The following is a 20,923-nucleotide window of genomic DNA, read 5'->3' on the forward strand; positions in this document are numbered from 1 at the left end:
CCATTGTCCTGCTACTGTGCATTTATCTAACAATCTCATCGATGTTGGAGAAAGTGAAGTGATGGCAATGGGGTTGGGGGTGAGGTGGAGAAGAAGTTGGTCAAGGATGTTTTAGAGAGTGGAGAGACAAGGGATTTGTAGTCAAAAGTGGAGGGGGGAGGAGGGTGGAGAGAGAACCTGATGCATCAAAAGAACGTTGGGACTACAGGAGAGAGGCACTAAGGGATCTACACTACATCAAGACAAACAACCGCTTCTTGAGGTAGCAACGATTGGCAAACCTCAACTAGGCAAATGAGTGGGGTAGAGTGGAGGAGGCCAAATGAATCAAGCAGTAAAAGGACTTGCAATCCTCGTCAAACCACTAATTCAAGGAGCACGAACTCCTACACAAGGGGCGACGGAAAAGGGGGCAAGTGCAAATGGGGAATGGAGAGGAGGGAAGACTCCCACAAGGCGGTAGCAAGCAAGCCAAACATGGAGGAAACATCACCAGGATAGGTGAAAGAGTCATGAGAACGGAGGGAAGAAAATAGGGAAGGAACTCCTTCAAAGGGCAGCAATGATGAAGGGTTGTAACTCACTCAAAAGTTTGTAACTTTGAAAGATTGTGACTCTCACATGTCAAAAATGATGAAGGTTGTGACTCTCTCAAAGCATGGTAGTCATAAAAGGTTGCAACTCTCAAAGGCAGAAATAATGAAGGGTTATGGCTCTCAAAAGGTGGTATTATAAAAGGTCATGACCATTTCAAAGGGGCAAACATGATAAAGAGGTGTGACTATACCTCACATTGGAAGATATAAGGGGGAGAAGGGTCCATTTGAGGAAGACATCCAAGCGAGATCAATTTGGCAAATAATTTATTACTATAAAAGGAAACATTGAAAGTGGCTTATGAAAGGTTCTAACCCTTTCACCAAGTATAAGGAGATATCATTCCAAGCATTGAAGGAGTACTTATCAATCATCACTCGTCCATCAATTAGCAATCCCTTAAGAAATCAAGCAAACAATTAATCACCTTGATCAAAAAAACAATCATCAAATCCATATCAATCATCACTTCATCTTGGGATCAAGAAAACACAAATCAGCAATCAAGCATCACTCGATCAAGTCAACATTCATTCCATCATCAACCAACAATATATCAAACTACCATTGATTATATCGTCTCTTTTCATTCATCTAATCAAGAATTACTCTATCACTCAATCAATACTTTGAATCATCAAATCAAAGGAATTCATTAAATTAATCAATCATTCATAGAAATATGACTCTTTTAACAACAATCAAATCAAGCCAAACAGATCTTAAACACAACAATCTCACTTAAGCATAACAAACTACCATTGATCATATCGTCTCTTTTCATTCATCTAATCAAGAATTACTTTATCACTCAACCAATACCTTGAATCATCAAATCAAAGGAATTCATTCAATCAATCAATCATTCATACAAATATGACTCATTGAACAACAATCAAATCAAGCCAAACAAATCTTAAACACAACAATCTCACTCAAACATAACATATCTAAATACTACTTATAAAATGTTATGAAGTATCAATTTTACAAAAGCAGCATAATGAGTTTTCTATATGATTTCTTGCTTATTAATTAAGGCCCTATTTATAACTTCTTGCTTATGCATGATGTGTATGAATATGGTATCATTATTATGTGATTTCTGATTTAAATGATGCATGCAATATTGTGTTACTCTTCATTGTTTGCTGAAATCGATAATGCTAAAGATAATAAGGGAATATAAGGAGGAGAAACTATTATGAGGTCCTCTTATAAGCACGCTAGCTCATGGTGGTGGTAAATTGTCCCATGAGGCCAAGGGGATGCAAGGAGTGCCAGCACTTGGGCTTAGAAGGGAGGATGCTTTGAACACTCGGCTAGAGTTTCCTCAAGTGTATGCCATGGTTGTTCATTATATTAAGGGATTCTAATCATTAGAAGGGGGACACAAGTGGCAATGCAAGAGTGGAACAGCTATGGAATCCCTCATAAGGAGAGCAAAAAGCCACACAATGGCCAACAGGGATAGCATCCACTATCAAGACTAAGGTAGAGGATTATCGGATATGGATTCCTCACTAGGTACACATCCTTGTATGGACAGGAAACAAACTCATGAAGACCAAGAGAGATAGCATCCACTCTTGGGCCAAAGGTAGAGGATTGGTCAGATATGTATTCCTCCCTAGGTAAACCCCCTCATATGGATGGCAAGGGTCACATGATGACCAAGAGGGATAGCATTTGCTCATGAGTCTAGCATATATGATTGATTGAGGCACCCTAATATGCCCCTTATCCTAGCTCTCTTATGGTTGAACTCCATCGATAAATCAAATATATCTTATGATTACCATAGCTGAAATAATATATGCTTTTGTTACAAGCTAGGGTTGTTGTTGCGCTAAAAGATCAACCTGTCAATGCCCAAAACAACCACTGGACTTATTGAGCACGAGAGAAGTAAACCATTAAACGAATCCTAAGGGGGAACATTGGTAGTTAGTCCAACAATCCCCCCCTCAGCGTTACCCAAGAAAATTTGAACTTGTGACCAAGCTCTAATACCACTTGTTACAAGCTAGGGTTTTCGTTTTACCAAACTATCAACCTGTCAATGCCCGATACAACCACTGGACTTATATAGGAGGTGGTTAAACCATGTCACAAATCCCAAAGGGGAACGTTGGTGGTTAGTCCAATAGCTTCTAATGTCTCTAATGAGTAAGGTTTGTTTTGTGGAATAGATTTCCTAATACATTGCAGGATCTAAAGCAAATACATGATGTTATTAATCCCTCTACCCATGATCCTCTCGCAGCGGGACGCTCTTTCCTCTGCGATCAGCTTGGTCTTACCGAGATTACGTTGGATAGTTGCTGGTTTGGACATGGGGATGTCCTTTTTATCAAATTCTTTTCACTTGCAAACAGGCTTCAGGCTCTTCGTGCTAAGAGGAAGTTGTTTTCCCTTCCTTCGAAGATCTTCTTGGATGAAGATCTCACGAAGTCACAGCTTGCAGAGCTCAAACATGATCGTGGTATTGTTGCTAAAGCAAGGTAGGATGGTAAATGGGCAATTATCAGAAATCTGAGAGCTGTTATTAGAGATTCTCCCCCAAGTGGTTGGGAAGAGGGGTAGGCCCCCAAGGCCAAATGACAGTCCCACCAGCAGTCAAACAAGAGGGAGGCCCCCACTTGCTCCCTTCTTGTAAACTGCTGGAATGGTAATTGATCTTTATGGTCCTTACCTAGTCTTCTTCTTGATGCTGTGGGTTCTGCCGATATTCTTGTCATATCGAAGACTCACGAGAGTCCTGTGTGTCCTCTGCCAGGTGTCACAGGTTTTCAGTGGTTCTCTGTTTTTAGGGAGGAGGTTTGTGTTTTGGGTGGTGTGCGGGGCTCAGGGGGTGTGGCCTATTTGATTAAGGATGATATTTTCAGTAGCACTTCTATCGTTCACTCAAATTTGTTTGCCAGATTTATGTGGGTCCGTATTGATTGTAAGTGTTATCGTCAGAGGGATATCTACTTGGTTGCTTGCTACTTTCCACCGGCTGCATCTCACTATGCTATTCATGGTACCAATGACGGTGATCCTTATATTGATCTTTGCGAGACTATCTCTCAGTTTGCTGCTTTAGGGGACATTATTATTCTCAGGGATTTCAATGCGAGAACCAAAGCACTACAGACTCCACTTTATGATCGTCACTCTAACTCCATATGCTCTACCAAGATTGATCCTACTTCTTTAGGGCTTCATAGACTTTCTGAGGATGCCCTTGGGCCATTATCCATGTATGGTAGACAGTTGTTGCGGTTTTGTGAGTCTTCTGGTTTGGTGATCCTGAATGGCCTCTCTTGCTTCCCTGGTTCTGAGATCTTCACTTGTTGGCCTCATTGTGGTGGTGCTCATGTCGTGGATTATGTTCTTGCCTATCCCTCCTTCATCCCTTGTATTCGCAGTTTCACCATCTTGCGCCTTCCTCTTGCAAATCACTCTCTCCTTAGCATTCATTATAGCCTCTCCCCTTTTTCTGCACCCTCACTCATGTCACCTCATCATTCTTCTATTACCACTCACTTGTCCATTCGTTTTCATTTCATTAATGGTGACTGTGAGCTCTTCTCCGCTCATCTTTCCAAACTCCTCAGCCTTTCGGAGTTCTCTGACTCGTTCGAGGCCACCTCCATGTTTGACTTACTCATGTCGGCTATTCTTAAGTTTGCCACCCTTTCCATCCCTCACAGCCCTTCCTTGCTCCTTCGCAACAAACATCGTAATACCTGCCCCATGAACCAGTGATTTGATTCAGATTGCAAATCCTTTCATCATGCTATGCGCTCTGCTTTTGAGGCTCACTCCACTGACTTCGCCAGTATTCACTCATCTTATCTCCACTTGCTTCGTAATAAGAAGCGTAACTTCACTGCCTCAAAATGTAAGTCACTTTGCTCCACACTGGTTCGCAATCCCCAGCTCTTTTGGCGTACTCTTTTCCCCCATCATCCCCCTCCGCCTTCCACCCTTGACTTTCACTCCCTTACGTCGCATACCATGGCTCTTTATGATATTCCTAGGCAGCCTTCCACCTAACCTATCTCTCCTAGATGCTCATGTTCGACTGACTGTTCTTTATGGTTCTGTGGTTTGGGGTCCTTCTCTACTTAGCTCTGATTGGGCCTTGATTGAGCGGGTTCAGACTTTGTTCTTGCAACGCATTATCAGATGTCATAGATCTACTCCTCATGGTATCATTCTTGCTGAGTTCGGGGCTCATCCTTTCAGACTCATGGCCATTTTTGACTTAGTTTGGTTTCTTCATCGCCTTCGCGGGTTTGTTGATATGGCTGGAGACCGTGATTGCTACTCCTATTTAGCTTACTGCTCTTCAGTTTCCACGGCGGCTGCTGAGTCTGGTGCTCTTGCGCAGTGTTGGTATGCATAGGTCTCTTCTTTGCTGAGTTTGATTGGGATTGATATTAATCGTCTCCCCTGTTTCATTTTTCTTTGGATGCCCCTGCTCATCTTCTCCCTTCTCTACAGGAGTTGAATGAGCATGTTCGTCTTGATATTTATAGACGTTACATTACTGCTACCTGGGTTAACCCTCCTGGTGGGTTAAGCCCACGAATGTCATTTTATGCGACACACTTTTTGGAGATCTCAGATGGGATTATTGCCCGGCCTAGCTATCTCTCACGGCGTTGGTCTCATGCCCTACGGATCTCTTTAGATTCTTTCAGAGTTGGTTCTCACCATCTTCGGGCTCAATTGGATCATCGTATTGACAGGGAGGAGTGGACCTTTTCATTTTGTACTTTAGGGGAGGTGAAGAATGAGGCTCAATTTCTTTTTCGATGCCCTATTTATTATGAGATCAGAGGGAGGTTCTTTTGTTTGTTCAGAGAGAGTGCTTCTCTCTAATTTCTTCAACTATTATGATCAGAGATGTCTTGCACTATATCTACATGAGGCCACTATGCTCCGAGATAGCATGATTCAGACTCTACTTCCACACCGGCACTCATCTACTCAACTCATTACTGCCTTTTTTACACAATTATCCCCCTTATGTGGTGTGAAAAGGCCCTCTAGCTCTATTCGGCCTAATGAGCTTTCTAGATTCGTCAAATCCCGTTCTGCTTATATACACTAGCGACACTCTTCTGGGACAGGTCGGAGACAGTGTAGTACCTCTACGCATTGACACATGTATCATTCTGTGACTGATTTCTTTTCGCCCAAGAAAGCCTCCTAGTGCTTTCTATTGCTTGTCTTTGTTTGTTGTTATTGCTTTTCTTCGGACACCTTTGTGTGCTCCTGCTGGTTTCAATCCTGCTTTGATGTAATCTTTCAGTCCCATAGACCTCTTTTTGGTCTTTTGTTGAACATTAATATCATTATCTTATCTTATCTATTTTGTCTACTTGGAATTTCTGATTTAGGGCAAAAAGATAGGGCATCTACAATAGGGTACATAACAATAATGACAACTATTAAATATAATAGATGTTTAATTTCCACCAGTTTGTTCTAGATTTGAACTTTTCATTATTTAAGCAGCTAGATTTTTGTTCGACTTTTCCAGTCATAGAGAACTCAAATAGATCGCGTTTTAAAGCATTCCAAATTTCTTCAGTTCATATTTGACTTTCCAAGGCCTTTCCACCAGATGTTTAATTTCCACCAGTTTGTTCTAGATTTGAACTTTTCATTATTTAAGCAGCTAGATTTTTGTTCGACTTTTCCAGTCATAGAGAACTCAAATAGATCGCATTTTAAAGCATTCCAAATTTCTTCAGTTCATATTTGACTTTCCAAGGCCTACAACTGGGCCATAGGATTTTACAGAACTTTTTAAGGTTTTACAATGAGTACAGATACAGATATTACTTAGTTCAGAGATCTGATTACAAATCGAAGTTTTGTTCAATTTCGAACTTTCAAGAATCTGTCAGCTGTGCAACAGCTCCCAATAGTTTTTTATTGAGCATGCTTGCTTAAAGTTAATGTAAGAAATTGATTTCTCTTCTCTAATCTTTATAGCAGCTGCAGATAGACTAGGGCTCACACAAACTTGCTTCAATTTATAGTGAAGCAACTCTTTGTAAGCTTTGCAGCAGCCAAATTTAGTGTATGTAGTTTAGGGTTGCCCATAGAAGCTTTATTCAATTTATTGTATAGCAGCTATATTACTAAGTCAGGAACACCTGTCTGTGCATATGAGCTCTTAAATCAGTTGATTTTAAATAGTTATTGAGGGCTGATTTTGATAGAAGTTCTCTTTATCGCATATCTATTATCAACTATCCTTAATACCATCCCCAGTATCCCAGGGACAGCACCACAGGAGCCCTGACATATCAGTACATTTGACCATCCCAATGACAACCAGAGACATCTGAGATGTCCCTTGACTGTCCCAGGGACAACCAGACATCACTCCGTCTTTGATTTTTTCAATTAGAAAGAAAACCTGTGAATATAAAAAAATAAAAATAAAATATTTTTACGTAAGCAATGTTAAAACATAAATCCAAAAGGAAAACAAAATGACTCAATTACATATTTGATAATGATGATATAACTGTATAGAGCAGGCAAAAAAGAGCTTTATTAAAGCTGACTTATTTTGATGATAATGTGGATATTTACACATTGGAGGTCAAAACTGCCTGATGAGAAACTCAAATTAAGGTGTCAATGGACTACCTTCCCATAGTGCAAAAGTGTGCAGTCAACTAGTTTACAAGACCATCTGAAGAGATTCCACTAAAAACTGATATCAAACTAATTCTATCGATTAGAAAACAAAAGCCAGAAACAACACTAAATCTTCTCACCCAATTATAACCATTCACAATTTCAAATGTCTTTGGTATGCTACCCTATTATGCATAAGTATTTTTATTCCTTTTTCTTAATATGTCCCAAAATATTAGTTGTTACCAACAACCAAAAAGACTATAACAGTTCTAAAAGATCTCTGCAATTTTTGAAATACTTCATCTATTTTGCAACATTTATAAGATAAATTGGCGAAGAAATAAAATTTGTGAATAACTTTATATTCAGAGAAGTGACACTGTTAGGATTGTAAAGAATGGGAATAGGCTAACATATCTCAGCTGGGCATCACATTCAGATTTTATTCAAACCTTTTTTACCTATATCCTTCCCTATGAGACACAAAGGCAACCTGCCATTGCAGTTAAATATATTGTGTGTGTCCCATTGACCTATATTTGATTACTTTAGAAAATCAACATAATTTCTTTCTTCCTTTCTATCTTAATACATTATCAGTTTGCATCTTCTATCTTTCATAGAAATGTCTGCAGCAACAGCCTCAGAAGTGTGTTTGTGGGTACTGAAGAGCTCAACAGTACAGTTCTTTTAATGATATCCTATTTAGATTATCATAATTAATGGGAAATTACATGTGTTATTCAACCCCTTGTGAACTGGCACGGACCACCTTAAATTCCATTCCTAACATACTATTAGAAACAATCTGAACAAATTTTAGGGCAGCCCTTCAAAACCTAAGCCCATATGTAAGAGGGACATCTCCAATGTGCCAATATGACCTATTGCAGATAACTTTCTAATCTTCTCCTGAAAAAAAGACGTCAAAATCCTGCACAACTACTCAGTAATCCTATATACAAAGCCATTAACATTAATGACACAACGATCATTGAATCGTGGTTTGTAAATCTGAGATAGCATTTATACACCAAATCCTGTAAGATAAGCTCCTTGATCCAATATGCTGACCACCAATTTATCTACACTTGAGAGCAATAAACAATTTAGATGGTATGTTTAATGGTAAATTCTTTTTAACACTATATTCCTTATGAACTGATGGGTGAACTTCAGAATTAAATTCCCAGCAAATTATCAGGCACAAACCTTGGCATTTTTAAAGCCAGGTCTGGAAACCTGAGTCAAAATGTTCATGTAGGAATTGTCCAGTTTTATCAATCTACCCCTAAGTTGCCAGTTCGGATTCTAATACAGATGTGTGATCGAGATTCGAGTTCGAAATTCATCCAAATTTTTTTGGGGTTGTGTTCAGATTCATTTTGGGTTCATCCATACAAAAACATATGTTTTTTAAAAAGTATGTATGTGTGTGTATATATATGCAACAACAAATAAGTCCATACATCACTATGCAAATAGTAGCGCAACATAGTGAAATACACAACCATATCTATGTTTCAGTTCAATAGGATATTAATTGCATCATTTAGCCATACATACAACATGATACACTTGCTTAGTCACATGTATGGAGCATATTTCCATATCAAGGGGCAGTTTGAGAATGAAAAGAACTGTCAAAAGATAAGTGCAGTTATCTGAATTTTTATTTTGCATTGGCTAGAGGATTTCTAACCAAGCTAGATCAAAAGTTGAATTCAAATTTTAAGCCATGGATTCAAAGATATTAAATATTTTTTTTAAAAAATTCCTCTATAATCATAAATTTGGATTTCACCTATTATCAATTTGGATTTCCTCTATAAGCAAGTGTTCATTTTCATTCACAAATGTATAAATGACATATAGACCATCTTTTTTGGTCTTTTTAGTGGTCACTTTAGGGTTGGGAAGGATTGAATAGACTAAATTGGGCAAAAACAACACTTCAAAAAAGTCTAAATAAATGTTATGAGACCAAATTCAACCCAGGTTTGGCCGCTGGATAGCAAATTCTGCCTGGGTTCCTCTGCCAGAATTTGCAGCAAATTCGTAGTTTTGCAAGAGAATTTGGGGAGAATATGAGAAGGACCAGACTTTGAGGGTTGCTGGAAAGAATCTAGTACCATAGATCTACCCCATACCAGGTGACCTTCTACCCTTCTCTTCACTAGTGAAAGTCAAAAAAATGTTCTCCAGCATTGATAATCCAATTAAAGAATTAGCTCGGTTATACACTGTCAACTAAAAGACTGCTGCATGTTCACACAAAATAGCAGTCAGAATAGCACACAGATCACAAACACCTGTAGCAGTCTCCCAGTGCCTGTACCATACTGTTAAATATCTATAGCAGCCTCCAAGATGCTTGTAGAACACCGTCAATCGCCTGCAGCAACTTTCCATACATTTGTTGTGAACCTGTGATACTGCATCAATTTTCACATATAATTGAAGGTTGGCTGATGCCCGCTACTGACAGCTGGTTTCTTTTTAGTTTAGTTTTTGACATGTCATGGCTACTTTTCAGGTGTGAGGAATCGATCGCAACACTCAATTCACCTATTAAAAAGAACAAGTGAAGGTTTATAAGTTCACAGGTTTCACCAATGTTTCTAATAATCAAAACCTAAATACCTAACAGTTTTGGATTAGACTTGCCAGTCTTCAAAATTCCAACACTGTGTTATTTAATTAGGTCTCATATTAAGCATGCATCAGCCCATGATAACATTCATTGATTTGAATGTGCTAATGGCTTAAGGAAAAATGGTGCTACCCTCTTTGATTGTCAAGGTCCAATTTTTTGTTCTCCAAAGGATTGTTTTTTTGTAAGTGAGAGATCAAGGCATTTGTGAGAAAAGGACTCATTTTAACTTCTGATCTGCATCTCATAAAACAAAGGAATGAAGAAGACTTCAATCAAGAAAGATGTGGATCCATATCAGTCTGGTCACTCAATTTATTTGTTCTGGTATGGCATTGATAAGATCTGACTAAATTTTGAAATCTAGTGCAAAAAAGTCATAATAGATCCATTTCTTGTTCAACGATAAACTACTCTGTTTAGGCCCACAAATCTATCAGATAGGTGACTTCAATGAACATGATGAGCAGCAGAAATGGCCACAAAGAAATCGCAAAGTGGCATCTTTAAAGGGCATGAAGGTGGTGCGAAGGACCACAAAGTTTACATCAGCAATCAAAAAGTGACATCGGTTCTAGCAAAAGGTATCATCAACAGCCAGAAAAGGTAACAACAGCCTTAAGAAAGAGACATCTGTAGTTAGGGAAGTAGTGCCAGCATTCAAGACAATGATATCAGCAGGTCTACAACAGCACACATACAGCTTGCCTGCAAATGAGACCTGGACACATTGATATCTTCTCTCCCTCTCTCAAAGCTCTGAACCTTTTCCATGTGATTAAATTCGATGGCTATACAATTTTTATCTAGTGCTAGCTGAACATATAATTTTCAACAATAAGAAATCAGATAAGATTCAAAAAGATGAAAGTACTAAATTAAGTACCCTTGTCTGGATTGCATGACTATCTTAATATTACCAACAGTTAAATTTATTTATTTCTTACTTAAGTAGAGCTTGATAGCTTTCTTGTAAATATCATGGAAATCCGGATTCACAATCTTAATATATCTTTTGAATCACAAAAAAAATAAACTACCCATTCCACCTTGCACTTCCCGCAAGCAAACAACAGAGAAACCATTAATAGGTTCTCAAGTGATTGAAAGCACTGAATTATATTTTATTACATAGAACCAAAAACTGTTAATATGAACACAGTAGATTTTTGAATTGATAGAGTCGATAAAGCTTCCACTCAAAAAGAAAATGAAGAAAACCACCCTCAGAAAATTCAAAGGCTTCATTGACATTGAATAGAGAGACCCTTCGTTTTGTTCATCTGAATATTTATGTACGTATCCACCAATAGAAAATTCAGAGGCTTCATTGACATTGAATGGAGAGACCTTTCCTTATGTTCATCTGAATAGTATGTCTCATATTTATGTATGGATGGATATATGTACTGATTGAGACAAATATACAAAATTGAACAGTCAGACCCTTCCTTTTGTTCATCTAAATAATATGTCTCCATATTTATGTATGTATGGATGTATGTACTGATTTTAGATAATCACAAAGAGAAATTGATATTCACAGTATTTCTGATCCCTGTCATCTGAGTTTAATTCATAGATGAATTTCTAATTTCTATATTATACGAGCCTAAACCTAATCATTGAATGAATTTCAAATTAGGTTTATATTAAAGATGCTTCATTATCATAAATAAAATTAAGGCAACATTATCATCAGCTTTCTTAGTTATTATTTACAAATGGACGCAGTCCATTAAACATTACGACACAAGGGTGTCTTCAAGTCAAACAAATAAAACACGGAATGTTTTGGATTCTCGGCAGATTTTACACAATTTTGCAATGCAATCACAGATGATAATATTGACACAATGGTTTTTGGTTCCTTGTGTTTACGAATTTAATTTAGCTGAATCATAACCTCCCCAAACTTTGCCTTTAATAGTATACTATACTTAATACTCCCAAGGCAGCGACTTTGTTAGTTGTACAACAGAAACCCAGATTCAAACTCCCAGCGTCCTAAATTTAAAAATTTCAAGCTTTTGAAACACAAAATCTGAAGGGTTTAACAGCAAAAAGAAATTAAATTGTAGTAAAAAAAAACATTGTAAACGGGCAGAGTCCACCAAGGAGTAAAAAAACATTGATAGCTGGTCTCAGTGAAGTTTTATGGACCACCATTTCCATAGTGCAAAGTTTAACAAAGTGCAACCGCAACAGTCATATCATTACAGTTTCTTTGCTTCCGCACATTAGTGAATTTTGGTTCACCCACAACTCTTATCTCTATAAACTTAAAATATAGCCGTACTTAAATTGTAAATGAGTTTCGTTATAAGCAATTTACTCTTACAAACAAAACACAAGCTAGGCCGCAAAGTTAATCGATTATATCTCAGGATCCCAGTCCTTCACGAAACGTGCTAAATCTACTCATTCTAGCCTCGCAATCCTCTCGAGCAGTCCCATTAAGCCAACCAGAAAAATAGAAAAAAAGTTTTTTTTCTCCCTTGTCATTTTGTTGAACACTTTCACTCAGGCAAGAATAAAAAATCAAATCAAAAAATAGCAGTCTGATCTGTTCGAATTGTGAATCGTCATATTAGAAAACAAAATCCACCAAAGGTACTCCATATAACTCCTCCTCGTCTTTAATAATGAAATTAACCTTTTCGATACCAGCCTTTTAAACCCTAGCTTGAAATATTTGTACTAAAACTAAAATAGGCATAAGTGCCGATGAAAAGCGTAGAATTCCTGCTGTGTTGCCGATAAAACTTCAGATGAAATCTACGAACCATTTTGGCGGCAGACGAAATGCAGAGGCCTTCACGGCTAAATGGAGAGCAAAAATTTGAATTTTTGCAGACAAGCAAGCTCGATCCGTGGGCGTTCCTGCAACCTTCTCTCCGCTGGCTTAAGAAGACGTGGTTTGCAAGTGAGCGGTTTAAGAGGCCAAACGAAGAGGAAGTTATTGTGTGTATATACAATGTATATCTCTCTGGATGGATATATATACATAGGCTGTTTCCATATGGTTAATTTTTCTAAATTTTAATATATTATATTTAAAGCAGAGAGCGCCCGCTCCTTTGCATATATTCTGGAAACATTTTTACATCTCGACATGATGAACGAGAATCCCGTATTTGGTTTAGTGTAATTCAGATTGATTATCCACTTGCTTAAAAATAGAGCGGAACTTTTTTAGTAACATTTAAAGGGGAGCGGTCTTATGGGCAAATCTGCTTTAAAAAATTAGCTCCTAAATTGAAAGAAATATTAAAAATATTAAAAATATAAATTGTTGTTTTTAAAATTTTTGGCTCCTAAATTGAAGGAAATATTAAAAATATAAATTGTTGTTTTTAAAATTTTTCGCAAGATGATTTCAATTTGGAGGGAAAATGAAGGGTAGGTTCTTGCCAAGTGGCAGAATTCTTCCCTAAACAGTAGAGGCTATTTCTAGCCCCCCCTCCCCCACCTTTTGCATTCGCTCAACTAAAAAGTAGGGGCTCCTAGTTAATAAGAAAATATTTCAAATTAAGCTTTAGCCCCCTCAAAATATTATCATGGGACCTCCAGCTCCTTAAATATAAAGACCAAGCCCCCTCATGGGACCCAAGGGTTATACTCCTTACCAGAAAAACACAATTAGGAGGATCCTTTAATTTTCCTTATTAAGGGATGCGAAAAAATATATGTCGTTATTGCTCCAACTCATTTCTATTAGGGGCTAAAGGAGAGATTAGTTGCTTTTTCCACTATCATTTCAAACAAGGAAAAGTTTTTAGTGAAAATGTTAGGTAATAAGGAGGAAAGTAAGAAATGTAATAGGAGGGGGTGGGTATATGGTAATTTTTTTTTGTTTTTGGTTTTGGTTAATGTTAAATTTGGTGGTTATATTGTTGTATCTAAATATTTTATGTTAAAAAAAGGTTGTATAATTTAAAAGGAGAGATTTTTAGTATGATATGGAATTGTTCATGAAATTGTATGTGTAAGAAATATAAGTATGTTATTTTTAAAGAGAATGTAGAATAATATTTTAAAGGCAACCTTTTAAGAATAAAAGTTTTTTAAATAAGAGTTGGCATAAGTCTCTCTTAAAGTACCTCTTAAGGCGGGAGAGTAGGAAAAAATGTGTTTGAAGAGTATGCATCTTCATTGTTTCAATAACCACTTCTTTACTTTTAAAAAATAACTTGCTATGCATCTTCATTGTTTCAATAACCACTTCTTTACTTTTAAAAAATAACTTGCTTGACGATTTGTTTTGACAATTTATTTACTTTTGTTTCTTGTAAAAAATAACTTGCTTAACAATTTATTTTGACAATCTATTTAGTTTGGTTTTTGGACATAACAAGAAATCATATAATTTGTAAAAGGGACTAAAAAAATCAATACACTCATAATTATCTTAATCTAATGCACAATTATCACTCATATTAATTAAACTCATAATTATGTTTTTCCAAAAAGTCACAATTTCCACATGTTCTAGCATTGGTGGATGATATTATTTAGGAACATAGATTTAATAGATTTTGCACCATTTTAAACCAGAGACACAATGTGTCATAGTTCCTGCCTAACACATAATGGTTGTAGAGGTGTAGATGAGTGAGAATCTAAATTAACATTATGAATGTATTAATTTTTGCCTAGAAATGCACTTGTGATCTGATAGGATTGCTCATATTTTGTTGTTAAATTCTAGTTCTAAAAATGCGCTTGTGATCTGATAGGATGGCTCATATTTTGTTGTTAAGTTCTTGTGCAATATTATTATATCTTTGGGCATTTAAGCCCAAGAATAAGAGGCCAAAGTCCCCAATATGGTACTACGTACTTAATATCATACTATGATCAATACATATGCTTTAGACAAATTTGCACTTTCTACATTGACAACTTAAATTATGTGCAATGAGGAAAGATATTCATACCAATATTTGAAATATAGAACTTGAAGAAGTGATGAAGCATTTGGAGTATTGCATTATATGTTTAAGCATACCATGCATGCTACTAGACAACCATGAGTAGTTGGAATAACTCCCCCAATTATGTATTATTCTCATCTTGATTATCAAATGGAACTCACTATTTTTAATCATTAGCATTGGACAAAAATTAAGATAGAAATATAGATAGAGATAAATAGTAGTATACAACAATAACAACCTAAACATATATGCAGAGGGAAAAAGGATAGATAATATAGAGGAGGAAGAGGAAGAGACATAAAATAGTAAGATAGAGTGATACCAACATAAGTTGTGTGTGTGTGTGTGTGTGAGAGAGAGAGAGAGAGAGAGAGATAGAATTAAATATAATTATTTTTCTTAATAAAATAAATAGTCAAAATAAAATCATGGTTATAATAAAAAATTAAAATATATTATATTTTAATTAATGAAACTAAGAATTTAATTTTTGTATTAAAACTCACATTTTTAAAAGAAAAAATGAAATGTATTGAAATATAAAAATATTTTATAAGTAAAACTAATTGTTTAATTTTACACAATTAGAGAAGGTTTACTATTTAATATTTTGTATTTCCATAATTTTCATAAAATTAAGTAATTTTTAATTATGAAATAATATCTATATAATTTAATATGTACATTTGTAAATAATAAATAGATGTAATACATATAAATTTGATGTTGATGAATAAATATGATGTAATAAATAAGAAATAAAATATAACTATTTAATTTTAATACATAGTTTATAAAAATCTAATAATAATTTATATATCTTTTAGAATTGAATTATTTATATTTTGTGGTTGTTTCTTTAATATGTTTTTTGATATAAAATATAATTATTAATTTAATATTAAAATATATATTTAAGTTTTAAATGTATTTAAACTAAATGATAAATTGTTTAAATAAATAATATTAATAATAAATAATAATATAATTTAAAAATTGTAACACTTATCAATTATACATATTACAAACACTACTATAAAATATAATTAAGAATTAATATTGTTTAATTTATTTTTATTAAAGTAAAATAATAGTAATAATTTAACTACTTTTATTAAAAAAACAAAGTTTTAAAAAAATTAGAAATTCAAATACAAAGATATAACATATTGAAATTATATTAAAAAGACATATTTATTAGTTATATATATATATATAAAAGTATAATTTGAACTTATATTAAAAAGACATATTTATTAGTTATATATATATATATAAAAGTATAATTTGAACTTATGCATTACATGAAGTTTTAGGAACAAGTTATATCAAATAGTCAAAAATAAACATCAATGTAAAACTAATGATAAATATATTTAAAATAAGAAATTAAAAATATTTAATAGATTGTGATAATTAATGTTGATTAGACATGTGGTGTGAAGTGAAAGATAAAATGATTGAAAAAATAAAATCTTATCAACTTGTCACAAATGTGGAAAAGATAAAGTTATAATTAATACACTCATTAATGCAAGATGAGGTTGTTAGAAAATAGTTATATTTTTTGTTGAAGAAAATTAATTTTCTCCCCCACCAAAAATTGTATGGACCAATAGAATAGATGAAAAATGTGATTTATAAAATAATAAAAAATCAAAAAAAATATAAACATTTGAAATCTCATATAATTTTTTAAATTCTTGGATTTGATTGGTTAGTGTTAATGTCATATTTGGATTGACATGAATGCATAAGTATTCCTGCCTATAATTTGAACTTATGCATTACATGAAGTTTTAAGAACAAGTTATATCAAATAGTCAAAAATAAACATCAATGTAAAACTAATGATAAATATATTTAAAATTAAAAATTAAAAATATTTAATAGATTGTGATAATTAATGTTAATTAGACATGTGGTGTGAGGTGAAAGATAAAATGATTGAAAAAATAAAATCTTATCAACTTGTCACAAATGTGGAAAAGATAAAGTTATAATTAATACACTCATTAATGCAAGATGAGGTTGTTAGAAAATAGTTATATTTTTTGTTAAAGAAAATTAATTTTCTCCCCCACCAAAAATTGTATGGACCAATAGAATAGATGAAAAATGTGATTTATAAAATAATAAAAAATCAAAAAAAATATAAACATTTGAAATCTCATATAATTTTTTAAATTCTTGGATTTGATTGGTTAGTGTTAATGTCATATTTGGATTGACATGAATGCATAAGTATTCCTGCCTTGGCAGGAACTAAAAACAATCTAATGCTAGGATTGCTTTTTGTATGAAGCATCAATATAAGAGAGATGTAGATAGCCCTAAAACAATAGTTTGTAGTGAAAGATAAGGCAAGTGAACAAAATGTTGGGAGGTCAGATGTATCATAAAGAATAGACATACATGCAATTTTGAAATGAAAATCTATTTGTAGTGTTGAATTATCTACTTTCCTATTTGGCATTGCCTACTGGCATTGAGAAAGCCCTAAGAAAATAGACAAGGATATTCTAGCAATGACCAAAGAAGAAGAGAAAAAAAATATTTGATATTCTAGGTTTCAAATCATAAGGGATGAACTCGAATTTTTGGTGGTCACTTCCATAATCCTCCTTCCATGTCTTAATGCAAAAAAGAAATATTGGAGGATTCCTAAACCCAAATTTTAAATAAAATGAAAAAAGAATGTGACCTAAAATCTCTCACCTAGGACTCTTATATTTCACCCATGTAAAATAACCCCCCAACTTTATCATGATTACTAGCTACAACCCACAATAGATTAAGCCTTCAACCATATGGAGGATGCCTTGATGAGGAAAAAATCTATATGTGAGTAAGTGATCATTAGACTTCTTTATTGGTTTGATGAATAATTTAGTTTACACACATATTCAAACTAGAGAAACACAATTATAGAATGTTTATAAAGGATTACCTTATTTGTGTAAATTTTTGGCTTGTTTCATTACAACGCTCAAAGGGACATTGTGAGATCTAAGGAAGGAACAAGATCCATTTGTCACTGCAATAAAAAAAATATTTGGGCTTGTAAACATTTGTGTCTTTCGTGGTGGTTTGTTCCAAGTAACCTGAGAAACTTACCCTAGACTTGATCAATAATCTCAGTCAATTTATAGTTCTTGTTCTCATCTACAAAATCCTCCAAAAGCCTTCACTTAACATCTATGTTTGATGGCTATATACTATTATGTTTGTCAAATGTAATATTTTGTAAGAATTAAGGCAAAGAAGAATATTATGGAAAATTACTCATTTCTTTTCTTTAGAGACATTGCATAAATGAAGATATTCTCTACATTGCTAATATGAATTTTGGAAATCTATTATCTTTGATATTAGATAACTATTTAGAAATATACATTAAGATGTGGACAAGCAAGTAAGACATGTAAAAGCAAGCTATAGAAAAAAAAAAAATCTAAAATTTAAACAATAGCACTGTTACATCCTTTGAAAGTTATTATCTAGACATGATTACAAATTCTTACTTGTAAACCACCCTAGGCCTTTTTAGTTGTCAAAATATTAATTTTATCCATGTCCCAAAGTTTAATTAGAAATTCATCTCCAGCTGCCAAAAAGTGATTCTTTGTTGTATTGAATTGTACAACACCCAAGGAATGCTTTCAGAAATCATAATAAGTTCCATTGATTGCTCCCTCACTTTCATTCCACTCAATAGGGAACAATTCACCATCTTTACTTATTTTTCTAGAGAAAAGCCTAACAAAAAAATAAAATTGAATGAATCTCAGAAACATAGTCATCAACATAAAATGAAAATAGAGAATTGATGTAGGAGCATCTTGGGTTTTCTCAATGACTACTTTGGAGTTCATGGGAGGAGGCTCAGCAGTTGCTTTGGAGGGTGCTTGGACTGGTACTCGATTGAAGAAGGAGTGGTGCTCAGCATGCTCTTGGAGCTCAGCATGGTCTAGGAGCTCGGCATGGTCTGGGAGCTTGGCATGCTTATGGGAGCTCAGCGATGCTTGGGGGTTTGTTGACACTCAACAATATGTTGGTGCCGACTGGAGTTCTTGGTGCATTTAATGCATGTAGCGTGTGATCGTGACATGGATCGATTTGGGAGTTTGTGTGGACCTATTTGTGGTCTTGGTTATCTCTCTTATTTGCATTTAATCTTGGTTGTAAAATTGGGGCTTGTCTTAAGTATTTCATGTGGTTATCATGTGTTAACTATGGGTTAATGTGAGAACATTTTTTATTTAATGTTTGCTGTGAGCCAATTTGTGGCTTAAATATGCATTTAATGCAAGGGCTTTTATTTAATTTGTAATTGTTAGGTTAACTTTTGGCTTAGTTGGATATAAGTAAGGGGTCTTGTGGAGTCTTTAGACATTTTTCCATTTTCATTCATGGAGTGATTCATTCATTCAAAGGGAGTGGATCCTAAGTTTAACATGGTAGCTAAAGGGCGACTTTTTTTAAGTCTATGGATAGAGCGTCGAATGTGAAATAGTTTACAATAGGATTGTGGTAGATTTGTGAGAAGGGCAAGTGGTTGCGGTTTAGAAACAAGGAGGTTGTTTGGTGTCTTGCAAGCACAAGTTGAGATCTTGGAGGTTTCTACCAGATTGTTATTATGTTATAAATCGGGGCTAGCTAGGTTTGGATTGGATCTTAAGGGATCTTGGAGAGCTGTCATTAGAATTGTTGTTGTATTTGGCCCTGACCCAGAAGGCCTTATAGCTGGGCAGATTGCATGTAAATAGTTATTTTATGAATAAAGAGTTGTGATTTGGTATCAAATCTTGCATTTGTCTTTCTTTTTTGTCGTGTGGTTATTTTTTGGGGGCTAGGACATCTCTTTTGGGGATTCTCCTGCCTTGCACTACGTCGAGAATTTTAAAAATTTAAAACAAATGTCTTTGTTACTGTGTTCCATCAACACTATAAGCCATTGTTTTTGCATAGCCCAAGGGCATCATAATCCACCCTAGATCCCAAAAGATCATACAACCAAGCTATGATCTTTCATCAATGATTGTAGAGAAAATGAATTATATGCAAAGAAAAGAATTGCAATTATGTTACCTTCTAAGGTGAGAAATTGCAATATCATTTACACATCCAACATGTGCATTAATCTAAAGGTATTTAATGAAAATAAATCAACACTTCTAATATCACAAACAAACAAGTTATGCATACAATTCTTTAAGCATGTAAACAAACCCCTAGATGTTGCCTCAAATCATTTTACTTGTGATAAAAATATATATGGACAATATGCTTGGAAAAGGCAACACCTACAAGACAAATGTGGGTGCACAAATCAACAGAAAGAATCATGACCCAAGAAAATACACACAATAACTTTGCAAAGGGTATTTAGCGGTAATGTACTAAGGTCAAATTATTTATGCACTTTCCTTGAGAATATAGATAACACTCACTCACCAAGTACCTATTCACTTGGGCTTGAGATACAATGGTTGACTGATGTAGCTAGATCTTTTAATAGGGTTGCCTAAGATGACATAACGAAAATAATATATAAAAGTATTGCCTAAATTCAAGCCTACTAATCTATGCCTACCTACACTAGAATTGAGAAAGCAAAAATGTCTCAAACTTTAATGTCCTTTGGGATAATGTTTCCGAAGATGTCACCTCCCAAATTGAAAAGTCATGAACATTTAACTGACAATTCAAATCTAAAATCAAAATCTCCAAAAAGAACTAATAAAATTATGAACTTCAGGCCTAGGCGTTCGTGTATAGTCATCAGAGATAACATTCAATTTTTTAGAGAGTGGTCGAGGATGGAAGCAAGCATCAACTTCTTGCTGAGATGGAGAGGAATTATTGAGGACCCAGGTAGAGACTGGCTCCTGAATTATCTGCGGGCCTATGATGCATACTGTAATGCCCCGCTCGGAGATCCTTGGAAACAAGGATTCAAATTAAGCCAAGATTTTTTTTTTTACAAGTATGAATGCACATGACAACATCATACAGGGATCACAATGATCGCAATAGAAGACTTCACCACAATCCCGACAACCAATGAATTTCC

At 34.8% G+C, this 20,923-nt stretch overlaps 1 protein-coding gene across 1 annotated transcript in view; it reads right to left on the reverse strand.

Moving 5' to 3' along the window:
- Positions 1–12,814, reverse strand: part of LOC149562519 (defective in cullin neddylation protein) — a 91,285-nt gene extending 78,471 nt beyond the window's left edge. The window contains exon 1 of the mRNA XM_089825999.1: positions 12,694–12,814. Within this exon, the coding sequence (XP_089682125.1) occupies positions 12,694–12,696 (3 nt within the window). The 5' untranslated portion in view covers positions 12,697–12,814. The remainder of the gene's footprint in view (positions 1–12,693) is intronic.
- Between the last annotated feature and the right edge of the window lie 8,109 nt (positions 12,815–20,923).

This window comes from Cupressus sempervirens, chromosome 4, assembly GCF_028749045.1.
Source record: "Cupressus sempervirens isolate cs-2001-9-10 chromosome 4, ASM2874904v1, whole genome shotgun sequence".
Classification (NCBI taxonomy): Eukaryota; Viridiplantae; Streptophyta; class Pinopsida; order Cupressales; family Cupressaceae; genus Cupressus; species Cupressus sempervirens.